This window comes from Mobula birostris, chromosome 2, assembly GCF_030028105.1.
Source record: "Mobula birostris isolate sMobBir1 chromosome 2, sMobBir1.hap1, whole genome shotgun sequence".
Classification (NCBI taxonomy): Eukaryota; Metazoa; Chordata; class Chondrichthyes; order Myliobatiformes; family Myliobatidae; genus Mobula; species Mobula birostris.
In genome coordinates, this window is record NC_092371.1 from 179,505,301 (window position 1) to 179,520,845 (window position 15,545).

Below are 15,545 nucleotides of genomic sequence, written 5' to 3' on the forward strand. Positions count from 1 at the left end.
TTCCCTTTATTGCTCACTCAGTGATTCTTTGTTGCTTTTTAAATTTGTTCCAATCTTCTGCTTTCCCACTACTCTTGGCAACTTTGTATGCACAAGCTTTTAATTTGATGCCTTCTTTTACTTCCTTAGTTACCGAAAGCTGGCTCTCCCCACCCTTACTGTCCTTATTTTTAACTGGAATATACTTTTGTTGAGCACCGTGAAAAATCTCTTTGAAAGTCTTCCATTGTGCAACCTCATAGATGAAAGTGCATAATCCTGGTGCAACTGCATAGGTGAAAGCTTCCAACACCTCCATTCCTCAGGAGTTTAAGGAAATTTGGCATATTCCCATCAACCAGTTTTATCGATGCACCTAGATGGAGGCATTATGACTTTGTATGGCAACTGGTCTGCCTGTGACTGCAGGTAACCGCAGAGAGTTGTGGACACAGCTCAGCACATCACAAAAACTGGACTCCCTTTTATGAACTCTGTCTACATTTCTCACTACATCGGTAAAGCAGCCAGCATAACCAAAGACACCACCAACCCCAGACATTCTCAAGTTCAACTTCATGTTCAAGTTTAATTGTTATTCAACCATACATGAATACCCATAAATATAGCCAAATGAAACAAGTGTTCCTCTGGGTCCAAGGTGTAAAACACAATACCAACAGTCAGAGCACAGCACGAGGCACATATAACACATCTAAAATAGTAGTAAAATAGTCACACAAAAAAAATATAATCCAAGTCCCTTAGTTCATGAATGTTGCAACAGCCTGTGTGTCCATTTTATCGTACAAGCGAGCCATTCACCATTCTGATAACAGTGGGGTGTAGAAGCTGTTCTTGATCCTGGTCATATATACTTTCAGGCTTTTGTATCTTCTGCCCAGTGGGAGAGGGGAGAAGTGAGAACTCTGAGGATGCTGGAGTCGGTGCTGTCCCCCAGTGTTCACTCGGCAGACAAGCTGTATTTCAACTGCAGGCTGTCGCAACATTCAGACTCACCAAGACACTAAGCGTGTCTAAACTCTCTTTGGGACTGACACTCTCGTAACCAGGCAACATCTTGGTGATCTCTAATTCATCCTCTCCAAAACTTGTAATGCAGTGAACACTCCAAATATGATCAAACCAATGTTTTATACAGCTACAACACAACCTCCCGACTTTTGTATTCTACGCCACAACCCATGACGACAAGTGAGCCAAACACCTTCTTTACTATCCCTATGGAGGCATTTATGCAGTATGCCTTCATTACAACCCAACATATTAAAAAAAATGGAAACACGTATGGCACAATCTGGCTATGGTAGACAAAGAGGGCACCTATTTATTTTTTTAAATCAGTAATTATGATGACTACACTGTTAAGTTAAATTTAAAACCATAACTGCAATCTGATTTGATGAACAGAAGCACATATATATTGTTAGGGTGCCTAAGACTTTTACACAGGACCATTGTGATTTTATGTATTGCACCGTACTGTTCTGATATGGGTCTCCATTGGGGACTGAGAGTTGCAAGATGGCAGAGAGAGGGAAACCATGGTTGGGAAAAGGGGAAGGGAGCAGGAAGTTCCAGAGACACATTCTGTAATTATCAATAAACCAATTGTTTGGAACCAAATTGTCTTGCCTGGTGACTCAGGGCTGGGTGTGTCTGGACTCAAGCCACTCCCCACCCCTGGCACTCCTTCTCTGCCAACTGTCCCATACTCCTTCCGTGGCACTCCACTTTCTCTATTCCCAACGTTCTTGACTGTACTCCATGTCGACAAGTACCGTACTGTGCAAAAGTCTTAGATTAGATTATGAGTACACTCGGTCCTTGCTAATTGTCATTTAGAAATGCATGCATTAAAAATGATACAACATTACTCCAGACTGATATCACAAGAAAACACAGGACAAACCAAGCCTAAAACTTCCAAAACCACATAATTATAACATATAGTTACAACAGTGCAAAGCAATACCATAATTTGATAAAGAGCAGACCATGGGCATGGTAAAAAAAAGTCTCAAAGTCCCGAAAGCCTCATCATCTTACGCCGGCAGCAGAAGAGAGGAACTCTCCCTACCATGAACCTCCAAGCGCCGCAAACTTGCCAATGCAGCACCCTGGGAAGCACCTGACCGCAGCGAACTCTGAGTCTGTCCGAAAACTTCGAGCCTCCAACCAGCCCCTCCGACACAGCCTCTCTGAGCACCATCCTCTGCCGAGCGCTTCGACCCCACCCTGGCTGCCGAGCAACAAGCAAAGCCGAGGACTCGGGGCCTTTCCCTCCAGGGATTCTGGACCACACAGTAGCAGCAGCAGCGAAGCAGGCATTTCAGAAGTTTCACCAGATGTTCTTCCATGCTCTCACGCCCGTCTCCATCAAATCAGGATTGTGCACGGCACCCTACTTGACAAGTAACAGACATCACCACCGGAGTGGCCGCTGCGAGCTGTGTCGCGCCGCCATCTTCTCCTCCTTCCATATATATGTTTATAAACAGAAATATTTATAAATAGAAACAATGCAAAATAAATAATAATTAACTCCTTAAAATAGTTGGACTTAGCAAAATCATTTGATCAATTATGTGCTTAATTGTTTTTCAGAAAGCACCTTTTCGAACTGGTCACTTTTCTTTATTCCACCTCGAACTTGCTGTGTAGTGCAGCTGTCTGAGACAAATATCTAAATAGATTTATGACAACTTATATAAATAAAATATTTAGAGAAAGAGAGAAATCTGTGTGACTTACTTGCGATTGGTCTCTTTTCTTTCAATCAAGCAAGATCCCTCTAATGACACTCCAGCAAACAACCCTCGTGATTTGCAGTAAGTGTACACTGCAGCTGAACTCCTAACAGCAACATCTCCCTCCAAATTTCTGAAAAAACATTATCTCATGATCATTAATTCATCATAAGAAAAAAATGATGTAAGTGCAGATAATTTGCTTCCTTGAAAGCAAATAAGATTACTGATCATGTCTCAGCTTTGCCTCCAAAGAAGTGCTTCCAAATTGCACTCTGGAGATCTGAGCATGTTATCTAAGCTGATTAATAATGTAGCAATATTTCACTATAACAAGAGTAAAAATCTGTTTTTGCTTCTTGCACTAACATATTATTTCTACTGTGCACTGAAGTCAATGGAATTTAATTTTCAATATGGAATAGAGTGCAGCCACTAGAATATAGTGTACTTAGCATGTTACCAAATTTGTTTTTCTGCCTATCCCTTTCTGCTGAGATGTTAACTTGAAGCTCTGCTCTTTTTGTCACATCATTTTTAGGATATGTTAACTGAAGGCACAATTACCACCTCAAATGAAAGTAAAAGATTCAATGCTACACTTTCAAAGGGGAACAGAGCTATTTGTTTCTAGTGTTATGGTCAATATTACTCACATATTAATATATTGCTCTTTGCCAAGTACAATTTGATACACCACAAACAGTGATTTCACTCAGAGTACAACCCTTTGTTGCTAAGGCTATAAAAGGTCCACTACTTTGACAAGAAAGCAACAAATTCACACATTAACTACATTTTTAAAAAGTTAATTTTGTTAATATTCAAAGTAAATATAACCAATAGTAAATTTATTTAATTTCATCCTTCTTGCCAAATTCTATGGCATCATTGAAATATTCACTCCAGATTACAGATTGGTTTTTGGTTATAGCACATGTAGAAGGGCCAAGGCAACAACATATTCTAAGATGGTCACTCGTGAATTTAGAGGAGAAATGTACACCACCTACGTTGTTGAAGAAAAGTCATGTTTGACAAAAAAAAGTGAAGAGTTTACTTTCACTTGTAAACTATTCAGAAATTCAAAATAAGTTGCAAAATATGATACGTATAGGTTACTGAAGATACAAGCTTTTGGAGAATTTAACGCAAAACGTGTTTTCCAAACAAGCACAGGTAATTATTGTGATTGACTTTGTTGTCATACCACAAAAAATGTGTTTCCTGTAAGAAATGGGAATCACTCAGGATGATATCAACCAACTGATCTACCTCACTCCTGTACGACTCATCATCTTCTGAAATTCTGCCAATAGTTGTGTCATTGGCATATTTATAGATACTAGCTACACAGTCATAGGTGTAGAGAGAGGAGAGCAGTGGGCTAAGCACACATCCTTAATGTGTGTCAGAGTTGACTGTCAGTGAGGAGGTGATGTTAATTCCAATGTGGTCTCCTGATGAGGAAGTCAAAGATCCAGTTCCAGAGGCCCAGGCTTTGAAGATTATTTATTAGTACAAGAGTATGATGATTTGAATTCTGAGCTGCAATGAATAAATAGCAACCTGATGTAGGTCCAGATTGTCCAGCGTTAAGTGGAGAACCAATGAGATTGCATCCCCTGTAGGTCATAGTGTCGATTAAAAATTGCAGTGGGCCCAGGTCCTTGCTTAGGCAAGAATTGATTCTAGCCATGACCAACCTCTCAAAAAACTTCATCACAGTCGATGTGAGAGCATCTTGGTTATAGTCATTGAGGCAGCTCACCCTGGTCTTCTTGGGCTCTGGTATGATTGTCATCCTTTTGAAGCAGTTGGGAACCTCTGACTGTAGCAGTGAGAGACTGAAGATGTCCTTGAACACTTCCATCAGTTGGCTGGCGTAAGTCTTCAGTGCCCTACCATGTTCACCATCAGGGCCTGATGCCTTGTGAGGGTTCTCCCTCTTGAAAGACGTTCGGACATTGGCCTCCAAGTCAGAGGCCACAGGGTCACCAAATGCTGCATGGATTCACACAGGTGTAGTTTCATTTATCTTATCAAAGAATGTATAAAAATTGTTGAGCTCATCTGGGAGTGAAGCATCACAGCCAATCATAATGTTGCAGTCCTCAGAGTCTGCCTGTGTGCTGTAAGTTTAAGTACAGCTAGGTATTTGGATTTTCCAAAGCAACCATGTGGGATGGCACAATAGGTGTTCTTGATGGTGGTGTAATAGTGGTCAAGTGTGTTGGCTCCTCTGATTCCACAGGTGATATGTTGACAGGGGGATGTTCCTTCAGGGGTTAGCAGCTTAGTCACATCACTGCCCCTGAGGCTCTAAAGGAAAGGGTGGAGTCAGACAGAGTGATAGTGACAGAAGACTTGTTAGGGAAAAGGGGGAAGACAGAATATTCTGCAGCCTCAGAAGTGATGGCAGGATGGTGTGTTGCTTCCAAGGTGCCAAAGTGAGATGCCTCTGAGCAGAAAATACTCAAGGAACAAGGATGAACTAACAATGGTCATTATACATTTATTCTCCCAAAGTGGAACACCTCACACTAGTCCATACTAAACACCACCTACTATTTCTCAGCAACTGATCAGTGTCCTGCTGTAAACCCTTAACAATCTTCTACCACAATCTGTCAACCTGCACCCCCCCCCAAATCTTTATGTTGTCTGCCAACTTACTAACCCATCCATTCGTATTTTCATCCAAGTCAATCAGCAGAGGTCCCAGTATAGATCCCTGCATAACACCACCAGTCTAATTTGAATTAGAGGTCCAATTTACCTCTACACCCTGTCTCCTATGGGCAAGCCAGTTCCAAATTCAAATGTCCAGATCACCGCAGATCCCATTCATATGGATGAGACTACCATGAGGCACTTTATCAAGAGCCTTATTAAAATCCATGTAGTCAACATCTACAACGCTACTTTCATTGATCACCTTTGCCACCTTCTCAAAAGGCTCAATCAAGATAGCAAGACATGCTTGCTCTCCACAAAGTCATACTGACTATCCCTCACTAGGCTGTAGTTTTCCACAGGCTCCTACATCCTATCCCAGGAATATTCTCTAATAGTCTCCCTACCACCATAGTTTCCAAGATGATCTCTATTCCCATTCCTGAATAAAAGAATAACATTACATTTCCTGTGCAGGACACAGGAAACTGAGTGAAAGTCAGGAAGGTGTTAAACAGCCAGTGCAGACTACCCCTGTGGCCATTCCCCTCAACAACAGGCATATCACTTTGGATACTGTTGGTACTGTTGGGGGGGGGGGGGGGAGGGGATGGTGAAATGACACAGCCGAAGAAAGTCTCCATGTCTTTGGCACTGAATGTGACTCTGTGACTCAGAAGGGAAGGGGGAAGAAGAGGCAAGTTGTGGTGATAGGGGATTTATTAGTTTGATGTATAAAAAGGAGGTTCTGTGGATGAGAACAAAATTCTTATGTTGCCTCCTGGTGCCAGGGTCTGGGACATTTGGACTGAGTCCCCAGCATTCATAACTGGGAGGGTGAACAGCCAGAGGTCATGGTCTATTAGGTACCAATGCCATAGGTAGGAAGAGTGACGAGGTTCTGTAAAGTGGTACATATTGGTACCAATGAAATAGGAAGAAAAAGGGAGGAGGTCCTGAAAAAAGAATACAGGGAGTTAGGAAGGAAGCTGAGAAATAGGACCTCAAAGGTAGTAATCTCAGGATTGCTGCCTGTGCCACACGACAGTAAGGATAGGAATAGAATGAGGTGGCAGATAAATGTGTGGCTGAAGAATTGGAGCAGGGAGCAGGGATTCAATTTTCTGGATAATGGGATCTCTTCTGGGGCAGATGGGACTTGTATAAAAAGGGACAGGTTGCACTTGAATCCAAAGGGGATCAATATTCTTGCAGGCAGATTCACTAGAGCTGTTGGAATGGTTTAAACTAATATGGCAGGGGGATGGGAACCATTATGATAGAGCTGAGGATGAGCCAGCAGGTTTACAAGTAGATGATGGGTGTAACATGAATGTAAGGAAGGACAAGCCAATGATTGGGTACAAATGTAGACAGAGCAAAGAGTTAAATTGTACCACAGAGGCAAAATTTAAAAAGGTGAAGAATGCAGGACTGAAGGTGCTGTATTTAAATGTGTGTAGCATTCAGAATAAGGTGAACAAACTCTTGGCGCAATTAGAGATTGGTCGGTATGACGTTGTGGGCATCATTGAGTCATGACTGAAAGAAGGTCATAGGTGGGAGCTTAACATCAAAGAATATACTTTGTATCGAAAGGACAGGCAGGAAAGCATAGGTGGTGATGGGGGTCAGTTGGTAAGAGATGGAATTACATCTTTAGAAAGAGGTGACATAACATCAAAGAAAGCTGAATCTTTTGGGTGGACTTAAGAAATTGTAAGGGTCAAAAAACCACTATGGGAATCATATATAGGCCTCCTAATAGTAGACAAGATGTGGGGTTGGAGTTGAAGTTGCAAAGGGAGCTGGAAAAGGCATGTGATAAGGGTTATGACTTGTAATGGGGGATTCAAAATGCAAGGGAATGGGAAAATCAGGTTGGTGTCACATCACAAGAGAAAGAATTTGTTGAATGCCTTTTTAGAGTGGCTTTTTAGAGCAGCTGTGTTTGAGCCTATTAGGGGAAAGGCCATCTTAGATTGGGTGTAACAATCCAGAAGGCGTTTGATAAGGTGCTCCATGAGGCTGCTTAACAAGTTAAAATCCTATGGCTTTACAGGAAAGATACTGGCATGGTTGGCTGCCAGTGTCTCGTGGTGTTCCTCAGGAGTCAGCTTTGGGACCACTGCTTTTCACGTTGTTTGTCAGTGATTTAGATAATGGAATTGATGGCTTTGTGGCAAAGTTTGCGGATGATACGAAATAGGTGGAGGGTGGGTAGTGCTGAGGAAGCAATGCTTTGGAAGAATGGGCAAAAATAGCAGATGGAATACAGTGTTGCGAAATGTATGACAATGCATTTTGGTAAAAGTAACAATAGTGTGGACTATTATCTAAATGGGAAGAAGGCTCAAACATCAGAGGTGCAGTGGGATTTAGGACTCCTTATGCAAGACTCCCAGAAGGTTTATTTACAGGTTAAGTGTATGATTAAGAAGGCATATGCAATGTTGCCACTTATTTCAAGGGGAATAGAAGATAAAAGGAAGGAGATAAGGCTGAGCCTTTATAAGACACTAATCAGGCCGCATTGGAGTATTATCAACAATTTTGGGCCTCATATCTTAGAAAGGATGTGTCGTCATTGGAGGGAGTCCAGAGGAGGTTCACAAGGATGATCCCTGGAATGAAGAGGTTAATTAATGAGGAGTATTTGGCAGCTTTGGGCCTGTACTCACTGGAATTTAGAAGAATGCAGGGGATGTCATTGAAACCTACCGAATGCTGAAAGGACTAGACAGGGTGGATCTGGAGAGGATGTTTCCCATGTTAGTGGCATCCAGAACTAGAGGGCACAGCCTCAAAATTGAGGGGTGACCCTTTAGAACAGAGGTAAGAAGGATTTTTTTTTCAGCCAGAGATTAATAAATCTGTGAAATGCTCTTCCACAGACAGGGTTGGAGGCCAAGACCGTGTACATTTAAGGCGGACATTGATCGCTTCCTGATCAGTCAGGGCTTCAAAGGATATGGCAAGAAGGCAGGTGTATGGGGTTGAATGGAATCCCGGATCAACTATGATGGAATGGCAGAGCGGACTCGACTGGCCGAATGGTCTAATTCTACCCCTATGTCTTGTGGTTTGAAAGTGAGTTCAGGAAATTAGATTTCAAGTAAGTAGCAGGAGCTCCAGGGTTGGGATTTCAGGATTCTACCCATGCCACATTCTAGTGAGGTCAGCAACAAGAATATTATACAGTTAAACCCATGACTAAGGAGTTGGACCATCGGGTTTTTGGACCATTGGGCTCTCTTCCAGGAAAAGTGAGACCTGTACAGAAGAAACTGTTTGCACTTGAACTGGAAGGGAACTAAAAACCTAGTGGGAAGGTTTGCTAGTGCTACATTATGGAGGTGGGGGGGGGGGGTTGAGTTTAAACTAGAGTTGCAAGGGGATTCTCTAAAAGGACTAGATGGGATAGAGTAGGTCAAGTGTGTTTAGGAAAGTTTCCTGTAACAGTATGTAGAAGTCACAATGAAAAACTGTGCGATACTTGATCTGCTATTAGGGAATGAGACGGGGCAGGTAATAGAAGTTTGTGTGGGGGAACACTTTGCATCTACTGATCACAGTGACATTGGTTTCCAAGTAAATATGCAAAAAGGTAGGTCTGATCCGCAAGTTGAGATTCTAAAAAGGAGAAAGGCCAATTCTGATGGTATCTGGCAAGGGTGAATTAGGACAGGCTTTTTTCTGGCAAAGTTGTACTTGGTAAGTGGGAGGCCTTCAAAAGTGAAATTTTGAGAGTACAAAGCACGTATATGCCTGTCAAAATGCTGGTCATGGTTACATCTTGGGTTTAGAGTAAGTGGGAGGAGCAGAGAGAGAAATAGTTGAGTGTGAGGACCAGTTGTCAGAACTTCATAAAATTAATGGAAGATATTGGCACCCAACCTGCCTAAAGAAGCATTTTTGTAAAAAATATTATCACAAGATATTAAATTATTCTTCAAGAAACAAAACAATACCTGCCAATAGGTCCAACTGCAACAGTAAAATTTCCACCCAGCGTAAGGTTTCCCCCTTTTGCAAAAGCATCAACTGCACGCTTGTGATTCAGGATTATGACCAAATCAGACACCTATCATAAAAGTTAAAATAATTTAATTAGTGAAATAACAATCAATCTTTATAATATCATGTTATAAAATAATACATCTATACTATAGAGACTGTTGACAGCATAAATGTCTCAGCAGAGAAACCGTAGATTTCATTGCTTCATTATCATACTTCCACTACAGCAATGACAAATGCATTTTTGAACACAATGTATCCAATAAACTTGTCAAGTAAATGTAAATGAAGTGTATCAGGGATATTCATATTGAGAGAGGCACAGAATACTTTAATGGGCCAACAGGCCCATCGTAAGTGTTGACCAGCATTTTCCTTCTTTCAGTCTCCTTTGCCCTTTCTCATTTCAGTCAGTCTTCCTGCTTCCATTTCTCCCTGCCTCATGCTTTAGTGATTCAGACATTGGTCAAGACACTTATCGTGCTGAGATTAAGCATCATGCTTCAGAGGGCTGAGCTGTAGGCATCTGCTGGGGATTTCAAAGCATGGTGGTAGAGAAGACATGGAATAGGTCATGGGAAAGTGGCTGAATAGAGGGAAGGGGAAGGAATCACAAGGGTTTGAGAGAGAGTAGCAGCAGTCTATTATTTTAGTGTGAAGTCACAAGTAGTAAAACTAAAGTGTGGGAATGAGAGAGCAAGTGAATAAGACTTCTTTTTCATTTTATTTTGCTCCTCTAAAGCTGGAGGTTTTAGATCCAACATTGCATACCTAAAATAAAAACAGTTCTTTTCACATCTGATAATATGCCTGGGTAAAATATGCTAAAATTCTCTTATTTGAATTCATCTGAAATTCTCTCCGCAATATACCAACATATCACTAACATTAGACACACTTGCCAAACTGTTCCTCTCATGTTGACTTGTAACATCTGGTGATTACTTAATGTGTTTTGAAGAGTATTTTTTGAGGTAATGCATCTAACAATCAAAAGTTATTATCAAAATAATATTGCTGTCTCTCCTGAAAAAAATTATTTTATAGTCAATTATGTGAAGAACAAAAGGATGACAGGAGTGAAGGTAGGACCGATTAGAGATAAAGGTGGGAAGATGTGCCTGGAGGCTGTGGAAGGGAGCGAGGTCCTCAATGAATACTTCTCTTCGGTATTCACCAATGAGAGGGAACTTGATGATGGTGAGGACAATATGAGTGAGGTTGATGTTCTGGAGCATGTTGATATCAAGGGAGAGGAGGTGTTGGAGTTGTTAAAATACACTAGGACAGATAAGTCCCCAGGGCCTGACGGAATATTCCCCAGGCTGCTCCATGAGGCGAAGGAAGAGATTGCTGAGCCTCTGGCTAGGATCTTTATGTCCTCGTTGTCCATGGGAATGGTACCGGAGCACTGGAGGGAGGCGAATGTTGTCCCCTTGTTCAAAAAAATGTAGTAGGGATAGTCCAGGTAATTATAGACCAGTGAGCCTTACATCTGTGGTGGGAAAGTTGTTGGAAGAGATTCTTAGAGATAGCATCTATGGGCATTTAGAAAATCACGGTCTGCTCAGGGACAGTCAGCATAGCCTTGTGAATGGCAGATCGTGTCTAACAAGCCTGCCCTCAAGTTTACCTGGTCCATTTCCAACACCTCCCTCCCCTTTCTAGATCTTTCTGTCTCTATCTCTGGAGACAGCTTATCCACTGATGTCTACTATAAGCCTACTGACTCTCACAGCTATCTGGACTATTCCTCTTCTCACCGTCTCTTGCAAAAATGCCATCCCCTTCTCGCAATTCCTCCATCTCCGCCGCATCTGCTCTCAGGGTGAGGCTTTTCATTCCAGGACGAGGGAAATGTCCTCCTTTTTTAAAGAAAGGGGCTTCCCTTCCTCCACCATCAACTATGCTCTCAAAAGCATCTCCCCCATTTCACGTACATCTGCTCTAACTCCATCCTCCCGCCACCCCACTAGGAATAGGGTTCCCCTGGTCCTCACCTACCACCTCACCAGCCTCTGGGTCCAACATATTATTCTCCGTAACTTCCGCCACCTCTGGATCCCACCACTAAGCACATCTCCCCCCCCACTTTCCGCAGGGATCCCTCCCTACGTGACTCCCTTGTCCATTTGTTCCCCCCATCCCTCCCCACTGCTCTCCCTCCTGGCACTTATCCTTGTAAGTGGAACAAGTGCTACACATGCCCTTACACGTCTTCCCTTACCACCATTCAGGGCCACAGACAGTCCTTCCAAGTGAGGCGACACTTCACACGTGAGTCGGCTGGGGTGATATACTGCCTCTGGTGCTCCCGATGTGGCCTTCTATATATTGGCGAGACCCGACGCAGACTGGGAGACCGCTTTGCTGAACACCTACGCTCTGTCTGCTGGAGAAAGCAGGATCTCCCAGTGGCCACACATTTTAATTCCACATCCCATTCCCATTCTGACATGTCTATCCACGGCCTCCTCTACTGTAAAGATGAAGCCACACTCAGGTTGGAGGAACACCACCTTATATTCCGTCTGAGTAGCCTCCAACCTGATGGCGTGAACATTGACTTCTCTAACTTCTGCTAATGCCCCACCTCTCCCTCGTACCCCATCTGTTATTTATTTTTATACACACATTTTTTCTCTCACTCTCCTTTTTCTCCCTCTGTCCCTCTGACTATACCCCTTGCCCATCCTCTGGGTTCCCCCCACCACCGTCTTTCTCCCTGGGCCTCCTATCCCATGATCCTCTCATATCCCCTTTGCCAATCACCTGTCCAGCTCTTGGCTCCATCCCTCTGCCTCCTGTCTTGTCGTATCATTTTTGATCTCCATCTCCCCCTCCCACTTTCAAATCTCTTACCAACTCTTCCTTCAGTTAGTCCTGACGAAGGGTCTCGGCCTGAAATGTTGTCTGTACCTCTTCCTAGAGATGCTGCCTGGCCTGGTGCGTTCACCAGCAACTTTGATGTGTGAAGCCTGATAAGAGTTCTTTGAGGAGGTGACTAGGCATATAGATGAGGGTAGTGCAGTGGATATGATCTATATGAATTTTAGTAAGGCATTTGACAAGGTTCCACATGGTAGGCTTAATCAGAAAGTCAGAAGCATGGGATCCAGGGAAGTTTGGCCAGGTGGATTCAGAATTGGCTTGCCTGCAGAAGGCAGAGGGTCGTGGTGGAGGGAGTACATTTGGATTGGAGGGTTGTGACTAGTGGTGTCCCACAAGGATCTGTTCTGGGATCTCTACTTTTCGTGATTTTTATTAACGACCTGGATGTGGGGGTAGAAGGGTGGGTTGGCAAGTTTGCAGACGACACAAAGGTTGGTGGTGTTGTAGATAGTGTAGAGGATTGTCGAAGATTGCAGAGAGACATTGATAGGATGCAGAAGTGGGCTGAGAAGTGGCAGATGGAGTTCAACCTGGAGAAGTGTGAGGTGGTACACTTTGGAAGGATAAACTCCAAGGCAGAGTACAAAGTAAATGGCAGGATACTTGGTAGTGTGGAGGAGCAGAGGGATCTCAGGGTACATGTCCACAGATCCCTGAAAGTTGCCTCACAGGTAGATAGGGTAGTTAAGAAAGCTTATGGAGTGTTAACTTTCATAAGTCGAGGGATAGAGTTTAAGAGTCGCGATGTACTGACGCAGCTCTATAAAACTCTGGTTAGGCCACTTGGAGTACTGTGTCCAGTTCTGGTCGCTTCACTATAGGAAGGATGTGGAAGCATTGGAAAGGGTACAGAGGAGATTTACCAGGATGCTGCCTGGTTTAGAGAGTATGCATTATGATCAGAGATTAAGGGAGCTAGGGCTTTACTCTTTGGAGAGAAGGAGGATGAGAGGAGACATGATGGAGGTGTACAAGATAATAAGAGGAATAGATAGAGTGGATAGCCAGCGCCTCTTCCCCAGGGCACCCTTGCTCAATACAAGAGGACATGGCTTTAAGGTAAGTGGTGGGAAGTTCAAGGGGGATATTAGAGGAAGGTTTTTCACTCAGAGAGTAGTTGGTGCATGGAATGCACTGCCTGAGTCAGTGGTGGAGGCAGTAACACTCGTGAAGTTTAAGAGACTACTAGACAGGTATATGGAGGAATTTAAGGTGGGAGTTATATGGGAGGCAGGGTTTGAGGGTCGGCACAACATTGTGGGCCGAAGGGCCTGTAATGTGCTGTACTATTCTATGTTCTATGTACTTTTAACTATAGGTAACATCAGCTGGTGTAATTACTTGGCCATGGGTTAACATTTTGCTCTTAAGTTTTGCTGCTTCTATTTTAACCATTTTATCTCATCAACTAAGATGGAAAAGCATTTTGGAGATAGTGATCACAATTCTATCTCCTTTACCATAGCATTGGAAAGGGATAGGAACAGACAAGTTAGGAAAGCCTTTAATTGGAGTAAGGGGAAATATCAGGCAAGAACTTGGAAGCATAAATTGAGAACAGATGTTCCCAGGGAAATATACAGAAGAAATGTGGCAAATGTTCAGGGGATATTTGCATTGAGTTCTGCATAGGTACATTCCAATGAGACAGGGAAAGGATGGTAAGGTACAGGAACCGTGGTGTACAAAGGCTGTTGTATATCTAGTCAAGAAGAAAAGCTTACCAAAGGTTCAAGGAACTAGCTAACGATAGAGATCTAGACATATTAATTAAACTAAGCAGTAATAACCTAAACTAATAAAATTTAAAAAACAGAACTATAGAAAAAAAAACAGGCTAATATATCACATTGGATAGAATCATTAATGTTGTTAACTCCACTCTATCCATGTATTTTAAGTTAAAAAAGGATTCAAAAAGGTCAAACTATATCATATGGAAATGTTGAATAAATGGTCCCCAAGTTTCTTCAAATTTAATCGAAGGGTCGGAGGTGCCACTTCTAATTTTCTCTAAATTTAAACAAGATATAGTTTGAGAAAACCATTTAAATGTAGTAGGGGGATTGACCTCTTTCCAGTTCAATAAGATAAATTTTCTAGCCATTAATCTTTCATCAGTGGTAACCCAAAGATTGCAGTAACAGGGTGTGGTTGTAAATTAATACGCAAAACGGTAGAAATAATATCAAAGATACCTTTCCAATATTTATGCAAGAAAGGGCAAGACCAAAACATATGAGTCAAGGAAGCAACTTCAGAGTGGCACCTATCACAAATTGGGCTTTTATGTGAATAGAAATGAGCTAATCTGCCTCTAGACATATGTGCGTTATGCACCACCTTAAACTGTATCAATGTATGTTTAGCACATAAAGAGGACATGCTGACTAGTTGAACATTTTTCTTTCCATTTTGCTATAGGTAAATAAAGTTGGAGTTCTCTTTCCCATTCAATCTTAATTTTATCAGTTATACCTGAATTTATTTTCATAATCAAATCATAAATGAATGCTATTAAACCCTTCTGAAAAGGATTTAAACTTAGATTTTTTTCCATAATATCAACTGGATGTGAAGTTGGAAATGTGGGTAAATTAATATTTTAAAAATTTCTAATTTGTAAATATCTAAAAAAGTGAGATCTAGGCAAATTATATTTATTAGATAACTGTTCAAAAGACATGAAACAGTTATCCAAAAATAAATCACGAAAGCTTAATATACCCTTCCTTTTCCATACCGAAAAAGCTTGATCTATAATAGAAGGTTGAAAGAAAAAAATTAGACGTAATAGGGCTTGATAAAAATAAATTGGGTCAAGCCAAAAAATTTACGAAATTGAAACCATATTCCTATTGTATGTTTAATTATTGGATTAACCGTTTGTTTATTTAATTTAGAAATAACAGATGGTAAAGAAGTCCCTAAAATGAAAGTCAAAGAAAATCCTTGTATAGATTTACATTCCAGGATTACTCATTGTGGGCGTAAAGTTATATGCAAATCTTGTGTCCAAAATATTAAATATCAGATATTAATTCCCCAATAATAAAACCTAAAATTTGGTAAAGCCAAACCACCGTCCTTTTTAGACTTCTGTAGAGAAGGGGCCATGAGAAGCCTTGGCGGACAGGATAAAGGAAAACCCCAAGGCATTCTACAAGTATGTGAAGAGCAAGAGGATAAGACATGAGAGAATAGGAC

The 15,545-nt window shown here is 41.9% G+C and overlaps 1 protein-coding gene across 2 annotated transcripts in view; it reads right to left on the reverse strand.

The window, feature by feature from the left end:
- Nucleotides 1-15,545, reverse strand: part of sh3yl1 (SH3 and SYLF domain containing 1) — a 113,117-nt gene that overhangs the window by 32,121 nt on the left and 65,451 nt on the right. For both annotated transcript variants that reach the window (XM_072278348.1, XM_072278338.1), the window contains 2 exons: nucleotides 9,398-9,510; nucleotides 2,755-2,883 (listed from right to left, as the gene is read on the reverse strand). In XM_072278348.1, the coding sequence (XP_072134449.1) occupies nucleotides 2,755-2,883; nucleotides 9,398-9,510 (242 nt within the window). The remainder of the gene's footprint in view (nucleotides 1-2,754; nucleotides 2,884-9,397; nucleotides 9,511-15,545) is intronic.